Source organism: Pelobates fuscus, chromosome 8, assembly GCF_036172605.1.
Source record: "Pelobates fuscus isolate aPelFus1 chromosome 8, aPelFus1.pri, whole genome shotgun sequence".
NCBI classification, from domain to species: Eukaryota; Metazoa; Chordata; class Amphibia; order Anura; family Pelobatidae; genus Pelobates; species Pelobates fuscus.
In genome coordinates, this window is record NC_086324.1 from 165,892,625 (window position 1) to 165,912,399 (window position 19,775).

Here is a 19,775-nt window from a genome sequence, read left to right on the forward strand (position 1 = left end):
TATGATGTGTTCACTGACGAGCTATTTGTGTTTACCTTTTCTGTTTTTATGCAATCTACCACTATAAAGGTGTCAGGTGCCGAGTACAAGATAAGTGTTTTAGTAAACATACAGGTCAGGCAATCCATAAAAACACACGCCAACCAGGCACCCCACGAAACGCTTCACGTCACCCAGCCATCCCGCAAGCACTTCAAGCCACCCAGGGATTTTGCAAGTATTCCACCACCCACGCATATCGAAAGAACGGTCGCCTCCCCCTAGGCTACCACAAACACTGCACGCCCTCTTCAGGTATTCCAAAAAAGCTGCTCACCACACACGCTACAAGCCACTCAGGCATTCCACGAACACTACACTCTAACAAGCCGTAAACACAGCTGTTTATATCTCACATGCATGCCTGAAAACTAGCCACGATCAAATGACTTCTTACAATAAAGCTACTTAATGTCCTAGAATATGACATAATGAAACAATCGAATAATGGAACTATTTTGGCTTTGATGCATTCAAGGCAATAGGAGCGGTCTTCTAGATATAGTGGGGAATGCAAACCACGTCTCTATTCCCCACCTTACTGTAAGATTCTGATATAACCAAGTCCTACAACACACTCTAATAAAGCTGCACACGCCTAAGTTTGGTGGAGAAAGTAGATCACACTTTTCTCAACAATCTTGTTTTGATGCATTTTAAGGCATGGATAACTGCAATTACTTATTAAAGTAAGAATATATATACATATATTTTGAGTTCTAAAAAAAAAATTAAAAAAAAATTGTTGCTATAGTATTTTCATGCTATAAGCTTGAGACCTGCATTCTTCAAAATGACCTGAAGATGGCAACATGTTCACATGAATTTCAGAATATCTTGGAGCACCACTAGTTTGTTGACCACAGTAGTTCACAGACAGGTAGTTTGCATTTCCTATCCCTCATGGAGGTTAACAATAAAAACCATACAGCTTCCTAGTTAGGATCCATGCTTATCTTCCAGGAGTAGATAAACCGTGTGCACCTTATAAATTTTCTATTCACATTACAAAACAGTAAAATAATTAAAAATAGTGATTTTAGAGTATAAGCCAGCTTTAAAGTCTTCTCCCTGTTCTAGAGGATTTTATGGGATCCGTTTTTGATGTTCCACGGGTTCATGTGACCACATACAGTTCCTCTCGATCGTCTTTACAGATCTTGTACCGGCAGTTCACCATGTCCCTCCACCTCCAAGATTTCTTCTTCTTCTCACGCGGAGGAAGGAGGAATGCCACACTACCTGCTACTAAAATGTGCCACAGGCTGTGAGTGTAAAAATAATTAGTCTGCGTCTCTGCAAAGACGTAGATCGAGATGGCAATCAATGCCAGTGCAATGCCAGGGATGAGAAAAAACACCCAACGGCGCCAACTTGGGGGGTAGCAATGGCGACGTCTCACTCCTCGGTAAGTCTGAAAGTAAGAAAATAAATTACGTCGACATTTGTATTCAGGAACATTTGGACTTCATTGTAAACATATCTACAGAAGAACGTGAACAATAAATATTGTGCAATATCTGAAAAAAAGACTTTCGTATCAAATCTTTCAAAACATTACACATCATATGTGTCGCAATAATGGCAGGTTCTAACTTCATTTACAATTTTGGGATAAGCTTGGCAAATTTTATATATTTGGATAAACCTTTTAAAAAAAAAGTTTTTATTTGAAAACATAAAAATTATACAAATTTATTTTTAAAAAAATTATTAAAATACATTTTAGAATATTAAATCATTTTAAATGTTTATCCAAAAATATTTAATCATTTGAAAATCTTACTCAAGAATATTAAATTGATGCCTTGCTTCTTACATGGGAGATAAACACACACACGTTACCCATGAAACATGTCCCGAGAAGCAAATGAATGAATAGAGATCCTCCTGTAGTAGCTGGACATAATGCAGCCAGTGGCATCATTTATCTCCTGTGTTAAAATTATTGATACAGCACAGTAGTCCCCATATTTATCACTTGAGATTGAGATAGGTGATTGTAAGTAGCCTAGAAAGATCAGAACTGTGTATTTTGAGCCTGTTTTCTTTTGGTGGATTTTGTATAATTTAAAGAGGCACTGTAGGCAGCATAGTCACTTCAATGGATTGAAGTGGTTGTGGTGGATGGAGTTCATGGGTGTTGGGTTCAACCTCATTACAAAACAGTTTACTCACCATTAGTGAAGATTCTCAGCAGCCCAAAGCCAGGCTCTAATGACGATTATGTAGGAGGCAGAATTATCCTTGTACCAAAACAATTCATATCAGTGATTGGCCGAGAGTCTGCAGCCTACGCTCTCAGCCAATCAATCATCACCGCTACTCTGTGTGTGGTGTACAGTAGAGCATAGCTCTGCATCAGCTATTTTGTCATTGGAGGCCAGGGTGCAGGCTGTCATGGACCCAAACTGGATTGGATATGGATAACTAAACTGTGACTAAACCAATTAGTAGTAATGCAGGACTCGGCGTCCACACAAGCCTGGCACCAAAACCACTTCAGTCTGTTCATGGAGTTAGGATATCTATAGAATTAATTTAAGGGGATTTCAGTAGCACCCTCTATTAAGCAATGAATAGCCAGTGACTACCAAATCTCCCCATTTGTTTGGCAAATATAATTAAATGCCTATTTACGTCCAAGTGACACCAAATATAATGTTTACTTTATTTTCTTCTCCCCCCACCAAAATAAAAAGAGTTATCATAAATATACTACACTAGTGGTTCTCCATCTTTTCTGACAGCGATTCAGTCTGTATACATAGAATTTATGTACATGTGACGATTGGTTACCTATTCTTTAATTTTAAAAGTAGGTCTGTGACTCATTTAATAACGGATTTATAGTCAAATAAATTCTGCACAGAACTTTAACTATATCTTTCCTAGTGTCAAATTGATCTGCACTGGGAACGTGACACAGGAAAATTACTGCTTGTGGTGCATTGCCTGGGGCCTGATTAAGGGGAGGTGTGTTACAGAGAATTGAAATCCAATGAAACAGCATTCGATAAGAATCTGTGCACTATATAGTGAGAACAGACAGACAATAGGGATTAGGATATTTATCAAAAAACTAATAATAAAGAGTGAGAACATGTGGGACTAGGTTTAGTATTCTGGGGAATGTTTACAAATCCTTTTCTGAACTATCTGGGCCAATCAGATGGTTTCGGATGGGCTGGGGATCACAGGTTTTCAAACCAATCTGGGAGGATAGTAAATTCAGTGAACTACCAAATGTTTGCTCCAAATCTTCTCCATAATTATGTTCTTGTGTTTAACTGTACATTTTTTGATTAGGACTTTAATCCAATTATCTAGCCACCACCGCAGTCATTAATTGGCCAAAGCCCGGTGCGCTGTACGGAAGTCACTATAAGTCACTAGATGCAGATGTTAAGCATTCTATTGGAACATGTTATGGGACACTATGTATTTAAGACCAATTAATGAAAATTAGAGATTTTCCACAACATGTTCTAATTCTTTTTAAAAATATTTTTTCAAGAAAGTGCAATTTACATAAAAGTTATTTTTCATACTGCAGGGATTATGGCGCTACGATAAATATCATTGTTTGTTTGTTTTTTTCACAAAACAGGGATTTAAAGTGGACCTGATAGATCCAACCGTGCGTTGCTATGTCATTGGTGAGTTAGAGGGACTTGCAGCTACCTGACTGACAGGGTTTGTAGGAGTTATAAGCTTTACTTTAACAACTTATTTTATGAGAAAAGAATCATATTGTAGAACTCTAACCACTTCAATAAGATGAATTCACATGGAAAGTTCCTTTAAAGCACACTCCTATGGTAAAATCATTTCAATTCAACTATTTCTATATAGTCTTCTAATTTTAGTATTCTCTGTACACCACAGTACCACAACCTAATAGCGTTTAGTAGTTGGAAGGGGACAAAACAGAAGAGAAAGGTAAAACAAAATAAAATAAATAAAAATGATCTATGAAAATAAATCTTAATTTTCTCACCCAAGCAATCACTAGGACAATAAATGCAAAAAGACAGGGTCCCATCATATTCCATATTCCACTCCGGTTTAGCTGCATGGACATCGCAATAAATAATGTTCCTAGCAGAAACAGGACCTAAAAAAACCAAAAAAAAAAAAACATAAGGTGAGACAAGCCAGATTTGAAACATATGAATGCATAGTTCTCTTCTCGGCGTGTAGGGGGAGATTTTTAGACCTGTTCGCTATCTACTCAATTCTGCTCAATTTGAAAAATTCCCACGTCTATGTTTCTTGTTTATGTTCTTATCTGTTTGGAACCATGGGCATGACCAAACAACCCTAGGACGTAGGATTAACACACTTTATATATTACCGTGTGTATTCGTTGGAGCTAATGTGATAAATAAAAAGCTGTTTTCAATATGACAGCTTCACTATACTAGACACATTTTTGTACAGTGCAAACTACGTTAAAGAGATTGCCGCAAGGCTATTGACAAAAATGTGCAGTGCATGATGGAAAGGGGACACTTGGCCTATAAAACCTGCTCAGCAGGGTGTAAGGGATAAGTAGTTCAGCCCTTGGTGCCATTTCCCCCAGCATGGTGGATGATTGAGCTCCTGAGTGTCTGACCTTGTACACATACCTTCACAGGGTGCACATACCACACAATCCTGTAAAATAAATCACCATGCGCAAGAAGAAACCTGGGACTTCTGGTCACCATAACCCATGTAATGGCAAACTTTTTACACTGGTGCTGAGAGTGACCGGTTTATATGTACATTAATAATACAATACTAGCCAATTATAGGGAATGAATGGATACCCCACTTATGTCTGGATTTAACAAGTCCTATTCAGGGCAGGATACACGTCCTAGCTGTGCCTTTCAGGAGATTTATTATTTGTGTATTTTATTATTTTTAGTTCATTCTTGTTCACCTTATCTCCAACACCAGAGGATCCAGGAACACACAGTCCTACTGAATAGTTACAAACTGGCATGCATATCCTAGTTCTTTTCTTGAAGGAACACGATAGGGTGAAAAACATATTTTCAGCACCGGCGGTTGTCTCCAACCCCAATCTGACTACTTGTTTGACATCATTAGAATTGATGATCTCAGCCAAGAATTAGCGGAGATTGACAAGTAGACAGGCTGGGGCATAACGCCCCACTGGCCAATCAGCATCTCCTCATAGAGATGCATTAAATCAATGCATCTATAGGAGGAAAGTTCAGTGCCTGCATGCAGAGGGTAAAGACACTGAATGGGAGTCACTGTGCAGCACTGCCCCAGAAAGCACCTCTAGTAGCCATCTGAGGAGTGGCCACTAGAGGTATCCATAGGCTGTAATGTAAACACTGCCCTTGTTGTAGGATCTAACCCCTGAGCTACATTTCTGTTACACCCGATACCTTCGGCTACATTCCACTTGAATGCTGTACATTCCTCTGCAAATTACCAATGTAACTCAGTGGCTTAATGTTCCTTTTGGGATCACACAGTAACACATTTCTATAGAAATCTGCACTTTTTGTAAAATAGAATAAAGAGGACACATTTTACACACATAAAGCACTCCAGCAAGCTGTTCCAAGATAAAAGAGAGTGTTGGCACCAAGAATTCTTTAAATATGTTCACTCTGAAATGCACTTTGCACCATTTGAACCCATAAACAAATCTGCCATACTGCGTTGACATGATCCTTACATATTTCGGAATGGTCTTCAGCCTCGCCATGCAGAGTATGGTTACCCAAATGGCAACCACCGATCCAAAGAAATCGCAGTACTGCAACGTGTCATAGTCCATGATGCACATTACAGCCACACCAGGCTGGTCGCAGGCGTGATAGAACTGAAATGAGAAAAGGGAATTAGGGGCGTACATGATAGAAGGGTACGTGCAGTCCCAAAATTCGATTGGGTATTATAGCACGATCATTAATGATTGTATGAGCTTAGGATTGATAAATTTTTTTTATTGTTTTAATGCATTGCTACACTTATCAAACATTTGATAGAATTACACTAATATTGAAGCCCCTCTTCAATTCTCTAGAGGACACTCTTAAATGTACTTGTATTTTGAGTTCCATAAACACCCCACTTTTTAATTCTGGTGACTGAGGACTCAGGGAAATCAAGTCATACCCCAATACACTATACATATAAAGACACACATGGCCCTCGCCGAGTAATTGGTGGCACACATTTATGTCTGAGATGGTCATTCTGACAAAACCACCAGTGCTAAAAAGAGCCACCTGTGCGGGGATGACTAAAACTTTGTGACGTATCAAAAACTTTGTGCGTATCAAAAACTAAAAAAAACTGATGTTGAACTACAGAACATTATTAAAAGGTCTAGGTTCTGCAACTTGGTGTTTATTCCTGCTGCCCCACATTTCCCTGAAACAACAGAGACGCAATGAGCCAGTGCTCAGCGTGTGACAAAGCAGACAGATCACCTGCAGCACAAGTTAGCAACGGTCCTTAAAAATATTTTCAGCCACTATATGTGCCTAAAACCTGTGTTTAACGTACCGTAGAGAAAAACATGGTGTAAACATAGACAGCGGCTTCCACAAAAAACAGATGGGATAGAGCGACTGCGATGGTGGGCACAAACATGAGATTACTGAGGGTCAGCAGAAGAGTAGCCATTATCTGATGTCCAACAGAGAGCGCGTTCGTATCATCTGTACAACTCCACCCAGTCCAGCCTGTGCAAATATGAACAAAGATACTGGCTGTAAGAATACATAAGATCTGTAGGGAGGGTTATTGTAGTACTGAGAAGTCAGAGCATGGAGTGTGATAAACGGGATGACAGGTGGGTCACCGTAAATTTAAGGGTGCACATGATGACTTATTTGTTTTTCCTGGATGTTGGACCCCATCATTCCCAGTTCTCTCCCTTCCAGTCAATCCCCATTATCCCACGAATACACAATAATCTGCTAACTCTATACATGTGCAGTGACTTATTATCCAGCAATGATGCATATTAACCTCTTTCTCATATATACAAATCCTACTGTGACGGTAGACATCCTCACCAGGAGCTTACGAAGAACACTTTATGTAGGTCCCCGGGTTATTCTTATGTCTTAGTCAGCCTGTGCCCATTATGGCTGCTTTGGTCCCCGATTCCCAGGATAAGTTAAAAAGATCTAGTTTGTAAAGGCAGTAGTCACATGCGCAAAGGCAGAGGGGACATTACCTGCCTGCAAGGAGAAAGCTGCAGCCTGGTCCAGGGTGGAAGAAGTCCACAGTGACCCCAGTCAAGCTTCAGCAAAGAGCTCCAGTGTCCCCGATAGCAGCTGGGAAGCTGACCTGGTCAAGGAGCTCTGTCACACCTGCGACAACCCTCCTCTACTTATTTTTAATTAATCTCCCATTATATTGCTATATTTGCTCCTTTCCCTCCGCCGCCCTCACTTCACTCATTTACAATTACACTAACTTTCCCTCCAAACCTCATTCACTAGAACAAAGTCCCCAATCACACGCCTGCCGTGACCTTGCCAACCCCGTTCATCATGAAATGTAAGCGGCAGTATTTGAAGCTGTCTTGTCTCTTCTATGAATTTCCCATAAAGGAGTTGTTTTTGTCAAGCATTTGGTCATAATTGTTTTTTTGTTTAGCCACAATATCCTCCCCATTTCTTCTATATCCAAATGACACAACCTTTTTGTTATTCCGATGTCGCACTCCCCTACAGCTCCCTCCTAGCAAACAACCACCAGATGTGTCACAATCACTTCTACTCGACAGCTCCTCTGCAGACAATACTAAGCTAGTTAGATTCCTCCTAACTAAACATACTCATTGCTCTCTTCAGTATAAATAAATTAATTTGCTAAACGTATACTGCACCCTTCCAAATCTCACCTGCTTTGCAGACGCAGGCAGCGAACATGTATCCATTTCTACGCAGCAGCCTGCACTCCCCATAGCTGCCACAATCATTCAGGCAGGGGTTCAGGTAGGCTGAAACCAACACTCTAGCGCTCAGTCCCTGGCATACACTGCAAAGGAACAGTAAAACCAATTACAGATTTTCCATTTCTATCCGAGGCACAGCGACGGAGCATCACACCTATTTATACAATGCTACTAATTAAAATTGGGATATTTCTGGAATATTCACATACTGCCTATTGCCTCTTATTAATAGACATGTATTGTCCCAGTCCCTCTCACAGGTAACAACAATGGGACACCTGGCACAGAATTTAGACAGAAAGGTGTCTGACCACTGGGTTCTAAATATTTTATCTGCTGGGGAGGGTGGAGGGTTATATAAATAAATATTTGTTTTTGCTCTTCTCTCTACTTGGAATGCAACAACAGAAAAAGAGATACGTAATGTAAAGACCAGTGACAGCTTGCCCAAGAAACTGAATAAACCTGTCCGTTCAGCCTTCCCTCCTAGTTACAAAGCCTAGAGCTTGCTGTAAAGTGATTTCACATGATCAAAGGATAACATTTACCTGTCGTTCTCAGGACATACGAGCTGCATAGACAGATACCAGTTGTCTGTTTCTGGGTAGGGGATATTCCTTGTGCCTTCCCACACACTGCTGTTCATTACAAACGACAAGCCCTGAAAAAAAGCTTCAGAAAAAAGATAAAAAAAACATAAAATGAATTGGAAAATCCGGAAATTTCATTCAACACTACTCCTAGATTGTAAGCTCACTTGAACAGGACTTTCGTCTCCTTTTGATTTTTTTTACTGTGTTAATCCTATAAAGGTGAAAAACAAATGTCCGAGCACTCAGCGGTAAATCCATTGCCGACTTTTATAGGACACTGAAAGGCAATGTTTCGACTCCAGTGAGTCTTTATCAAGCCATAATGGCATGAAAACGGCCCAGGTGGGGCATGAATCGGGATGTAAATTATTTGCTTTTAACTTTATATAAAATTTGCACATTTGGGAAAGAGAGTGAACCAAGTTATTGAATTTGGTGTGTATATATATATATATATATATATATATATATATATTTATTATGTACACACACATATAATATAATATATATAGGGAAACAAAAACCAAAAAGGTTATGGTGGGGAAAAAATTGTTATTGAAAACCCCTTCCACCTGACGTCTGCGGATAGTTAATACAATGGACTTTGCATCTTTTCCTATGTTGTGTTTCAAAGCTGTTGTATACAGCAAACACAGACTATAAAGGAATCCATGTTTAAGATGGAATGAGGCCAAAATGTGATTCTTTGTTAAACTCATTTGCATATGCCCACCCAGAATCCTTTGCGGTAATAACATCACTGCAAATTTGTGATTTTGGTGAGAATCTTATGGCTTGACTGGTGTGCAGATTTTTGTTTAACATTGAATATATATATATATATATATATATACAGACAAACACATACACACTTTCTCTGTAAACGTTTAAGACCTGCATATTCTACAAGGCTCCAAAAAAAAAAAAAAAAAAGAAAAGAAACACACTCTGAAATGACCTACCTACTCCCTAGACAAACAGAACCATTATGTTACCCAGCTTGTCAAATATCTCACAGCTTCCCTTCCCATGTTACACATATTTTGGTCAATGCTGCAGGTGCAGCTTTATTAAGAAATCATGATTATGTTTATTAACCATCTCAATTATGTACCAATAACACACCTACCACAATAGCAATAAAAACCCAATAATGACAAATCTGCTAAACACAACACCCAATGCCTCGGAGCAATCAGGAACAAACTATGCGGTACCTGTTGTACAATTCAGCGAGGTGTTCAGCGTCAGCACAGGAGAGCCTGCACTCAAACACGCCATTACGGTGGCATTTCTATTCTTCAGGGTTGTCTGAACGAATATAAAAAAATAAATATATAATTAAAAAAAAAAAACACCGTAAAAATCATCTTTAAATGTGAATGGTTTTAAAACAGATGGACGAGGAACTCAAGGTAAGTTTTATATTTGTTAACAATATTTCAAAGCTAAAAAAAAGGGAGTGGGCATGATGTATAATGCTCAGGGCATTACAAACCATAATTAACATTCTAAGTAGCATTGTAAATAGGTAAAACATTGTCCCCAGTTACACTCCCTGCTGTAAAATTTAAAGTAGTTAAAGTCGAAAAAATGGGGAGGGGAAAAAACAGTAATGATATTACAATTACTTTATATGTACAGACACACAAACCTCTTCTAAAACAATTCAATAGTAAAAATATGAGATAATCTATGGAATTGCACAAGGACTGAGTTTTATGATGTAAGTGGCGAACTTGCTATTTAGTAAGGCAAGCGATCTTCCTTCCTGCCAGTGAAATTCAGCACAAGTCTGGGTATACACTGCTTTCTACAAGAATTCAGACTTTAGGAAAACATTTAAAAAAATAAAAAAAAAAAATGAAAATAAAAAACGATGACATCACGTGAGGAAGCATGCTGAATAAGAACAATTGTATAAAATGTATACAAAAACTCGACAAAATCTGTACCGTGTTCAACTGCAAATTTACAACAAACATTCCTCCACTGTCCATTTCGGAGTTGAGATTAAAGAGCATCATTGATGGGAGCGACGGCACCACTGGAATAAAGGAACTGCTGACAGACTGGAACCGCACTGAGACCACATCCAGGTCTGCTCGAATCATGGTGTATTTATGGAGACATGAGTTGCTGCTCTCATCAGGGGAAGAAGGAGATGCGTTGGTGGGTGATGCTTGGTTGCCGGTTGCTAAACTGGAGTTATCTGTGGTATTTAGGGAGTTCAGGATTGTGAAGATTTGTCTAGGTCCTATAGCTCCTGGTTTGCAGACTGACAATAAAACGGAGGAAAGTCAAATATAAAAGAAGTAAAGGAAACAACAAATACAACTAGTAGTGTTCATTAGCGAGATCCTGTGTGTTGGCAAAGCATCTGTAAGACACACATATTTCAGCGTCACTGCCCTTTTAAAAAACCCTTTTCACTAGTTAAAGTGTCAGTAATAAAGCACAATAGAAAGTAGCCCACCTGGGAGACTGTAAACAATTTCAAAGGACACGTTGGCATTAACCTTCGGAGACGATTCCACCATCACGACTATCCACCTATTCCATGGAGGGGCATTTAAAAAAACACGGCAGCTTGAGCTTCCGGTGCACTTAATGGTGTATGGGACGGACTGCGGTTGCGTGGAGTATCCTACTGTGACCTGCAGAGGACACAGGCTTGGAATGCCACCTAAAGTGCAATTCAGCAGCTGAAGCAAAAGCTCTTGGGTGTATTCTGGGATAAAAATTCTATAGGCGGAGAAAGAAGAATGTAGAATGGATGTTAAGTATCATCGAGAACCACAGAGGTCAATCAGGACATTGTCACAAAACCAAGAAATTAATATTACAAAGCTTGCTACAAATACAGCTTTTGATATAATATTGCTGGCTGTGCTACACCTGTAAAATATTATCTTATAGATCAGCCTTTAACTAAAGCTGCCAATAGCTTTACAGGGTAAACAAATGGAGACCAGAATCGGTTACTTAAACCCTTAGTGACGAATGACGGATCTGGTCCGTCTTGCTGAGGAAGCAGTTAATGCCGGATGACGGACCGGGTCCGTCATGCGCTAAAGTTAACCCCAGAACGTTGCGAGCAGTGATTGCGCTGATAGGCTGTCAGAGCGAGCACATGTGCTGCAGGGATTTCCGATCTTCCTCCCTGTTCTTCCGTGTGATCTTCTTCCCGTGCAAAAAAAAAAAATAAAGTTAGTTTAAAATCCCACCCCCCCTTTACCCATTTTAAACAAAAATTAACCCCTTTCCTGCCAATTGATCACGGGCTACAGTGGTCAATTGGCAGGGACTACATTTTACTGTGATCTGATTTTTTTTTTTAACCCCTGAGGGTCAACTTTTATTTTTCTCAGGGGTTAAATGTATTTTATTAATTAATTTAAATATATAAAAATTATATATTTAGCTAGCTGGGTGGGTGGAAATTAGTGGGGAATTGGGGGATTTGGTGTTAGGCTAGCTAGGGATTAACGTTAAAAAAAAAAGTTTTACAAAGTTTTAATAACTTTTTTTTAAAGTGTTAAATAAATCCCACCCCCTTTACCCAGTCCTAATAAAAATCAACCCCTTTCCTGACAGTTGATCACTACCTACAGTTTTTTTAACCCCTTAGGGTTAACTTTTTTTTATTTATTTTAATTTATTTCATTAATTAATTTAACTATTTTAAAATTATATATTTTGCTAGCTGGAGTGGGTGGGAGTTATGGGAAATTTGAGAATTTACTGTTAGTGTTGCTTACTGCTAGTTAGGGGTGAACGGTAAAAAAAAAGTTTATAAAAATGTTCTAAGAAAGTTTAAAAAATTTAATAAGCAAAAAAAGTTTAAAAAAGTAAAAAATTACATTAAAAAATGCTCATTACCACTATACCTGGAACAAACTAGAGAAAAAATGATCCCACGCTAAGGTTCAAAATATGCCTTTTGAATTACCCCAGGGTGTATTCTTTAATAAATAGTATGTGTTTGTGGGGAAGTTTGAATAACCAACCATCTAAACTACTCCTAAATGGAACATGGACACAGCGTAAAACTTCAAAGTTAGAAAAAAACTGAATGGCTGCGTCTCAAATGTGCCCCTTCAACATCCACATATACCGGGCAAAGGTACATACGGGGGTATTGCTGTACTCAGACCACATAGCTGAGCAACATATGTAGTATTATACAGTCGTGGCACACATAAGGTTTGCAAAATATACTGTGCAAACTCACTTTGTGTGTCAAAAAGGCATAAAAAAAATGCTTATTAACACTACACTTGGTACAAGCTAGCGTAAAAATGATCCCACGCCAAGGTTCAAAATATGCCTTTTGAAATACCCTGGGATGTCTTCTTTAAGAAATGGTATGGCTTTATGATGTAGTTGTATTATGTAGCATGCTCAAGTGCTCCAAAGTGGGAAACGGAAGCATCAAAACCCTCCATGAAAATTCACACTTAAAAACCTGAACTTGGCACGTCTCTTTTATAGCACTATAACTTCACAAAATAGTTTCTAGGTCATACATTGGCATATTGTTTTACTCCGAAGATGTAACTTGGCATAATTTGGGTTTTTTTATGACAGTGGTACATATCAAGTGTAAGAAATACTCAGCAACATATATGTAAAAATGCCATATTTTTCCCCCACACCACAAACATTGACATAAATTGGTGAAAAAATGGTGACAAGTTAAGGCACCATATATACCATATAAGATACCCTGGGATGTCTGCTTTATCAAATGAAAGCCCTTTGTGGGGTTATTTGAACAGTCACTGCTCGCATACTCTAAAATGAGACACGGGCCCTTCAAATCCATCCACGAAAATTATAACTATAGAAACTGAAACAGCCTTGTCTCTTATATGGCATTGTAGCTCTACAGAATAGTGCCAAAGGCATACAATGGGGGTATCGTCATAATCAGCAGATGTAGCTGAACACAATATGGGGTTCTGTACAGGAATAGCACACACCAGCTTTACGAAATACACATAAAAAAAAACCTTGTTATATGTGTAAGAGAAAAAAAAAAACCCCATTAATATTTTAATATTTAGCAGAGATTGGCGATGAAATGGCTACGTAAAAAGTGTCAAACTAACCTTAGGTAAATAGCCTGTGGTGTCTACTTTATATAAATATATACTTTTGTGCAGCAATTTTTTATTTTTTTACGTGATGGCTACTAAACCTACAAGACAAACATACCAACTTCTAGAATTGTTGCAAATTTACATTTTATTTTAGTCCTTGTATTTTGTGACCTGTAACTTTCAAAATAAGCTGAAATCATATACCTATGATGTACTCTATAAATCAAGACACATAAATGAATTTATTTTGAATTACTTTTTCTAAGCTGGACCTATGCACATGATATTATTGCCAAAACTGTGGGAAAAAAATAGTTTACATTTTTTACATTTTTGGCATTTTTTTTATAATTAATGAGAATATATCTATGTATATGTGACATCAAATTAAAGCCCTGTTTGCCCTCTAAAAAACAATGTATAATATGTGCAATAAATGACAGAGATGCAAATTGCGTTTGAACACAAAAAGCAAAAAATGCAAAAATGGCTTGTGTCCTTAAGGGTAAGACAAGCTTCTGAAGCTGTGCCCTTAAGGGGTTAAAGCCCCAGTAACATTAATTTGGACAATCTGTATTACTTGTAGCGAGCTTGGTTCCTCGGGGGGCCTACAGAGCATTGATTGGGCGCATTCACTTGTAAGGTTGGCATGTCGACTTCTCGAAGTACAAATAATTCCGGCTGGAATACGTACATACATGATTCAGTGAAACCCTAAAAGAGAAGAAAGAAAAGAGGAAGAAAGTATTCAGGAAATTATATTTAACAGATTAAAAGCAGAGTATAAATATCCACGTTTTCTGAGCTTTAAACAAGTGTCTCAAACAAGGGCGCCATCATCACTATTCTGAAAATGTCATAATCTGATAATACGGGTTCATACACTGAGAATAACATCCAGGAGTAAATGCAGTGATTTACAGCGATTATCAAACAACTGGCAAACCGTGAGCCCCACCCTTGTTTTTGCCCATTTTATTATTATCTATCACACTATGACCATATATTAATATACCTTTTTAAAAAGCTGTTTTCTGTTCTCACTTGTAATGGGTGCTTACCTGGATTTCAATATTTTGTTGGTCTTTTGGCAAGTGTGCAGCGATAAACCATGGCCCGGGCATGGGGTTGGAGACATTTAAAAATGTGTTATTTTGCACAGAGTTTACAAAAGTCAGTGTTCTGTTGAAAGAAAAGGGGACACTCGTATTGGAGGCAAAGCTGTCCCCCAGAGGGTTGATAACAGGAGGGGCTCCATATCTAAAGTGTCTAAAAGAAAGAAAAAAATAATAATAATTAAAAGGTTTCTTTTTCCTTGCATTTTATTAAACATTTTAGCACGCAACAAATATCTAAAACCACTTCACAACACTTTCTGGACATCGTTCTCCACAATCTTAAACACCAAGTGTTGAAAACATTTTTCTGTAACTTGAAGCTGGAAAAAGAAATCTTCAAGATTTTAGAATATCTGTCAAAAGAGCTTATGCAAGGTTTAAGGGTATACTAAATAACAGAACAGTTGTATCATATTTCCATGGAGATGTTTAAGTGTGTTTATAAAATAAAAATGTATATATGTGTGTGTGTGTGTGTACACAGAGACACACACACACACACGAGAATCAGTGTCAGGGGATCATAATTAATTGAGCAAATTAACATAATCTAATACTTCATATTTAGTACTTGGTGGCAAATCCTTTGTCGGAGGTATCCTACCCATCGTTATTAACAGATATCAGGTATCATTATGGCGGTCGAGCTTCAATTAATGAAAATAAACAATCCAAACGCATTTACTATAACGAATGGCCATATGTCGGAAACGTTAAAAAGTCAATTTCAGTACACAGCTACAAGGATATTATAAATACTTACACTGTAATTTCAATATTCTGGCATTGTGGCTTATTCTGCCGAGATGCCTGCAGGATCCACCGGAGAAATACTGTATCAGTTGGCACTTGGAAGCGGAACAATCGGACGTTTCCATACCAGTTATAAAAGGCGAGCCTCTGAGGGACCTGGGAGTAAACCTCAGAAACGAAGATGAGATCTGGAAAAGTTAAATACACTGCGTTATTTATGGCACGGAGAAATCACGGATAGTACATTCACTGTTTCCATAGTTATCTTGACGGTTAATTGGACAATAGTTGGCAACTAAGTAACAAAAGTTTTTATAGTTCAATGCACACGCTTATTCCAAGTAAACAAAAAAATAAATAAAAAAAATTAAGCTCACGAATGTAGATGCAGTCTGCACTGAAAATCTATTGCAGTAAAACGTTTTTAATTGAAGTGATGATAGTGCCTGGATACCCCCAATGCCGTCTCTCAATGTTAAACCATTTTTGAGTAGTATAGACACTGAATGAGGGTCCCTGACCAACCACAACCCAGCCCCCACTGGAAGTATGGCTAAGGCACAGATTACACAATTCCAGCATTGGGCACTGATATAGGCTGAAAATCGTCAGCCGACACTCTCAGCCAATCACAGCCGACCCTTGCTGCTATGGCTAATGAGCTGCTTAAAAATGTTTTAAGTGCTGAATGGCAGGTACAAGGGACTCCAGACACTATACCCACTTCAATGAGATGAAGCAACTACAGCATATGGTTTACAGAAAAAACACAGTGCCAGGAACACCTCCCAATGTCTTTTTCTCTATATTGTAAGCACATTAGGGCCCTCCTCATTTACTGCTCCCGTTTGCAATATATGTTTTGTTACAGTTAAATATTTACCTTGTTTAACAATTGTACAGCGCTGCAGAATAAGTAGGCAACGCATAAAGAACTGTAATTGTGCCAGTACCCATCCGTGCAATCTTACAGGTATAGGAGATAAAATGGGTACCCCTAATGCATGAACACAGTCACTACAGCCAGAGAGTAAGAAATATCAATGTAGAAGCCACATTACTGAGATAGTGCAGCCTTCCCTGGAGGAGGGGCGAGACACACTCCTTGCTTGATCAAAGTCCAACATATTTTACATGAAGGGGCAGCATGTCTGAGATACACGTATGTTCGCATGTTTCGTGACGGGCAGCATTTTGACTGCTCAGCACTCCCATTGTGTGCAGTGACCATTCACCCTAGCTCTGTTTGCTGGATAAAAATAGCATTTCCTTATCACATTGCATTGTGGCAAACAATGGAACTCGTGGGGCTTAATCCAACAGGAAAGAGCTTTTTTAGAAATGATGGTTTGAGGGGGTAAGGAATTTACACAACTAGGCTCTGCCACAAAACAATCAGCACACGGGGGATTGGTCTGTGTATAATGGGATACTGTAAAAGGCAAGTCTCAGGTCATCTGATAAAGGTATTGCAATGTAACAATAGAACAATGTTCTTCAATGATTCACTGAAACTCCACTTTACAACACGGGTTATTAATAGCTGGTTGAAAGGAACATCCACGGTACCATAACCACTACAGCACACTGAATTTAAATGTCCCATCTTTCTTAGAACTCTGTAATTCATCTTAAAAGAACACTCCAGTCCCCTAATCACTTCAGGTTGCTCTGAATGACCACCAAAAAAACAGAAATTCTCTACAGGAAGGAAGCAAAATGGTATTAAAACACAGTCTGAGCCCAAGCCAAATTTCTGGGCAAGCGGCAATCAGCTCAAACAATCGTCAAGGCAGAGAAATGCAATCCAGACTGCAAGCCAAGGTTCGATTGTGGAATAGAAGTACGAAAGGTCACTGGAATGAAGGTGACAACTAAAATTTTTTTATTCATTTCGATCGTCCATATGAAATTTGCCGTTTTCTGAGAATGTAAAGGTTTATTTTACATTACACTGGGTTGTAGCAGCAGAATATATATATATATATATATATATATATTTTTAAATTACTCTGTATTTTCTCCTTTTTATTCCTTCAGAAAAGGAACATGACTTAGCAGAAACATTATCGAGATTGATCTAAGGACAGTACAGTGAAACACGCTCCGAGACATTGCACATACCAAGTTTAACCCTTGCAGAAGGATTATGCAAGTCAGCACCCGAGGAGACAAAGGTAAGAGAAGAGGGTAAACTGTTGGAAAATGGGACCAAGGAACTCCTAGCAGGCTGCAGTGGTTATAATGCTTGGAGTAATCCTTAAAACGCATATCATTGTGAAGTCCTCTATTAACCAAACCAGGCCTCAGAACAAGGAAGAAAAAAAAAAAAAAAAAGTAATATGTGCAAACACACACACACGAAAAACACAAAACTTAACACCAAACAAACATGTTGCCAATGTAAGTGTGACACACATAATAGACCTAGAATTACATATATAAAAAAAAAAAAAAAAAAAGAGTTTCGGTATTACGGCAGAACTTGCTCTCCCTGATCACCATCACCAGCTCTTTGCTACATAATGTGAGCAAAACATCACATGTCTCCACAATTTCCAAAAGGCTTTTGCTGCAGGGTTTATCTCGCAAAGCGACAACCAACAACAAGGATGCTAATTAGTGATCACTCTGACCCCCGACATCTGTCCATCCTGACGGACTTCTGTAGCAACTGTCTGGGCAAACAAGGTCAAAGAGCACACTTATAGACGATATGGGCTACAACAATGGGCATGTGTCCATATAACTCAGCCTGTAACAATAAGGATTAAACACTGAGCATGTAGCAATTAACAGCCTACGGCAAAACTTACACAAGCAAAAAGGGCATGGCACTAGCACAAAGGGCATGGCACTAGCACAAAGGGCATGGCACTAGCAGCACAAAGGGCATGGCACTAGCAGCACAAAGGGCATGGTATGGAGGAAACATGGGCTGATTTCAGTGAGCGACTGCAGAAACTAGACAAGGATAACACCTGCTCCCACTATTACAATACCTTAAACACTATCATATTGATCCAAACAAAACATTTACGGTATTTAGACTCAGACTCTAAAGGTGGCTACCTATAAGTACAGATGGTAAGTATATATGAAATATTTATGCATGTTGGAACCTACACCTGCACATTTACAAGATGTTTTTTCTCTGAATCTAAAAGCTGCCAATTTACGTAGAATTTATGACCAAATATATTTCCACTACAGACCGGACAGGTGCTGCATAGCAGGATGATGGAGCACATTTAACGCTGTTTGAGACTAGATGGCATCATGTACACTTTACAGCAGGGGTCCTCAAACTCCGGCCCCCGAGATGTTGCTGAACTACAACTCCCATGATTCTCTGGCTATCTATGTAATTCAAAGAATCATGGGAGTTGTAGTTCAGCAACATCTGGGGGGCCGGAGTTTGAGGACCCCTGCTTTACAGTCTATTATGAGTAACAAACAGAGGATTTAACAATTCCAGGGGTAACTACAGCTACATTTACTATATGGTAGTTGGATCAAATGGGAAGCCGCTGGGAATATTGTAAGGAATTCATTTACATGAAGACATATTTTGACACAGTGCCAATTTAAACATTAAACAATACGCACATGCCATGTTTGGAATGTTGTAAATGTTCATTGAGATTAACGAAGTGTATCTGACTAAACAGTGTTTGAATCCTCTTTTCTTCTCCTCTCTGAAGCCATATCTTAACCATTCAGGAAATGATCACAAGGGCATGTACAAAAAAGGAGAATGGCACATTGCTTATAAACAAATTAAAAATAATAATAAAAAATAATTTGCATCCAAACTATGGAAATACAGAATTGCAAATACTGCAATATAAATCCTGGAATACGTTAAAATCCCATTCTGCCTTTTTGGATATTAAATATTCTTTTTTTTTCATATTTCTTAAAGAAAGGGATTAGTCCGATGAGATGTCCCATAAATATCACATGGATTTATTCACTAGATTGAGAGTATTTTAAGGGCTCACTTTATTTTCACATTTCACCCCCCATACTTAACAATACAGGCCAATACAGATCAGCTGAAGTGTTCCCAACTCCAGAAATAAATTTTGAGTTTGGTTCCCTTATTGCAAGCATGTGTTATGAGGGCTGATGTCCACATCACAATTTGTGAGTTAAGAACATAAAATGATTTCCCCCAAACACCACTGGAGAAGAAAATTGGAAAGTTTTAATGTGAAGG

General features: G+C 38.5%; 1 protein-coding gene across 3 annotated transcripts in view; it reads right to left on the minus strand.

Annotated features, from left to right (window-relative positions):
- Positions 1-777: 777 nt before the first annotated feature.
- PGAP6 (post-GPI attachment to proteins 6) overlaps positions 778-19,775 on the minus strand; it is a 33,777-nt gene continuing 14,779 nt past the window's right edge. For all 3 annotated transcript variants that reach the window (XM_063430700.1, XM_063430699.1, XM_063430698.1), the window contains exons 3-14: positions 15,564-15,741; positions 14,744-14,951; positions 14,263-14,396; positions 11,054-11,322; positions 10,533-10,855; positions 9,795-9,888; positions 8,533-8,656; positions 7,931-8,067; positions 6,580-6,758; positions 5,744-5,890; positions 4,040-4,156; positions 778-1,453 (exon numbers count right to left, since the gene is read on the minus strand). In XM_063430700.1, the coding sequence (XP_063286770.1) occupies positions 1,157-1,453; positions 4,040-4,156; positions 5,744-5,890; positions 6,580-6,758; positions 7,931-8,067; positions 8,533-8,656; positions 9,795-9,888; positions 10,533-10,855; positions 11,054-11,322; positions 14,263-14,396; positions 14,744-14,951; positions 15,564-15,741 (2,207 nt within the window). In that variant the 3' untranslated portion in view covers positions 778-1,156. The remainder of the gene's footprint in view (positions 1,454-4,039; positions 4,157-5,743; positions 5,891-6,579; positions 6,759-7,930; positions 8,068-8,532; positions 8,657-9,794; positions 9,889-10,532; positions 10,856-11,053; positions 11,323-14,262; positions 14,397-14,743; positions 14,952-15,563; positions 15,742-19,775) is intronic.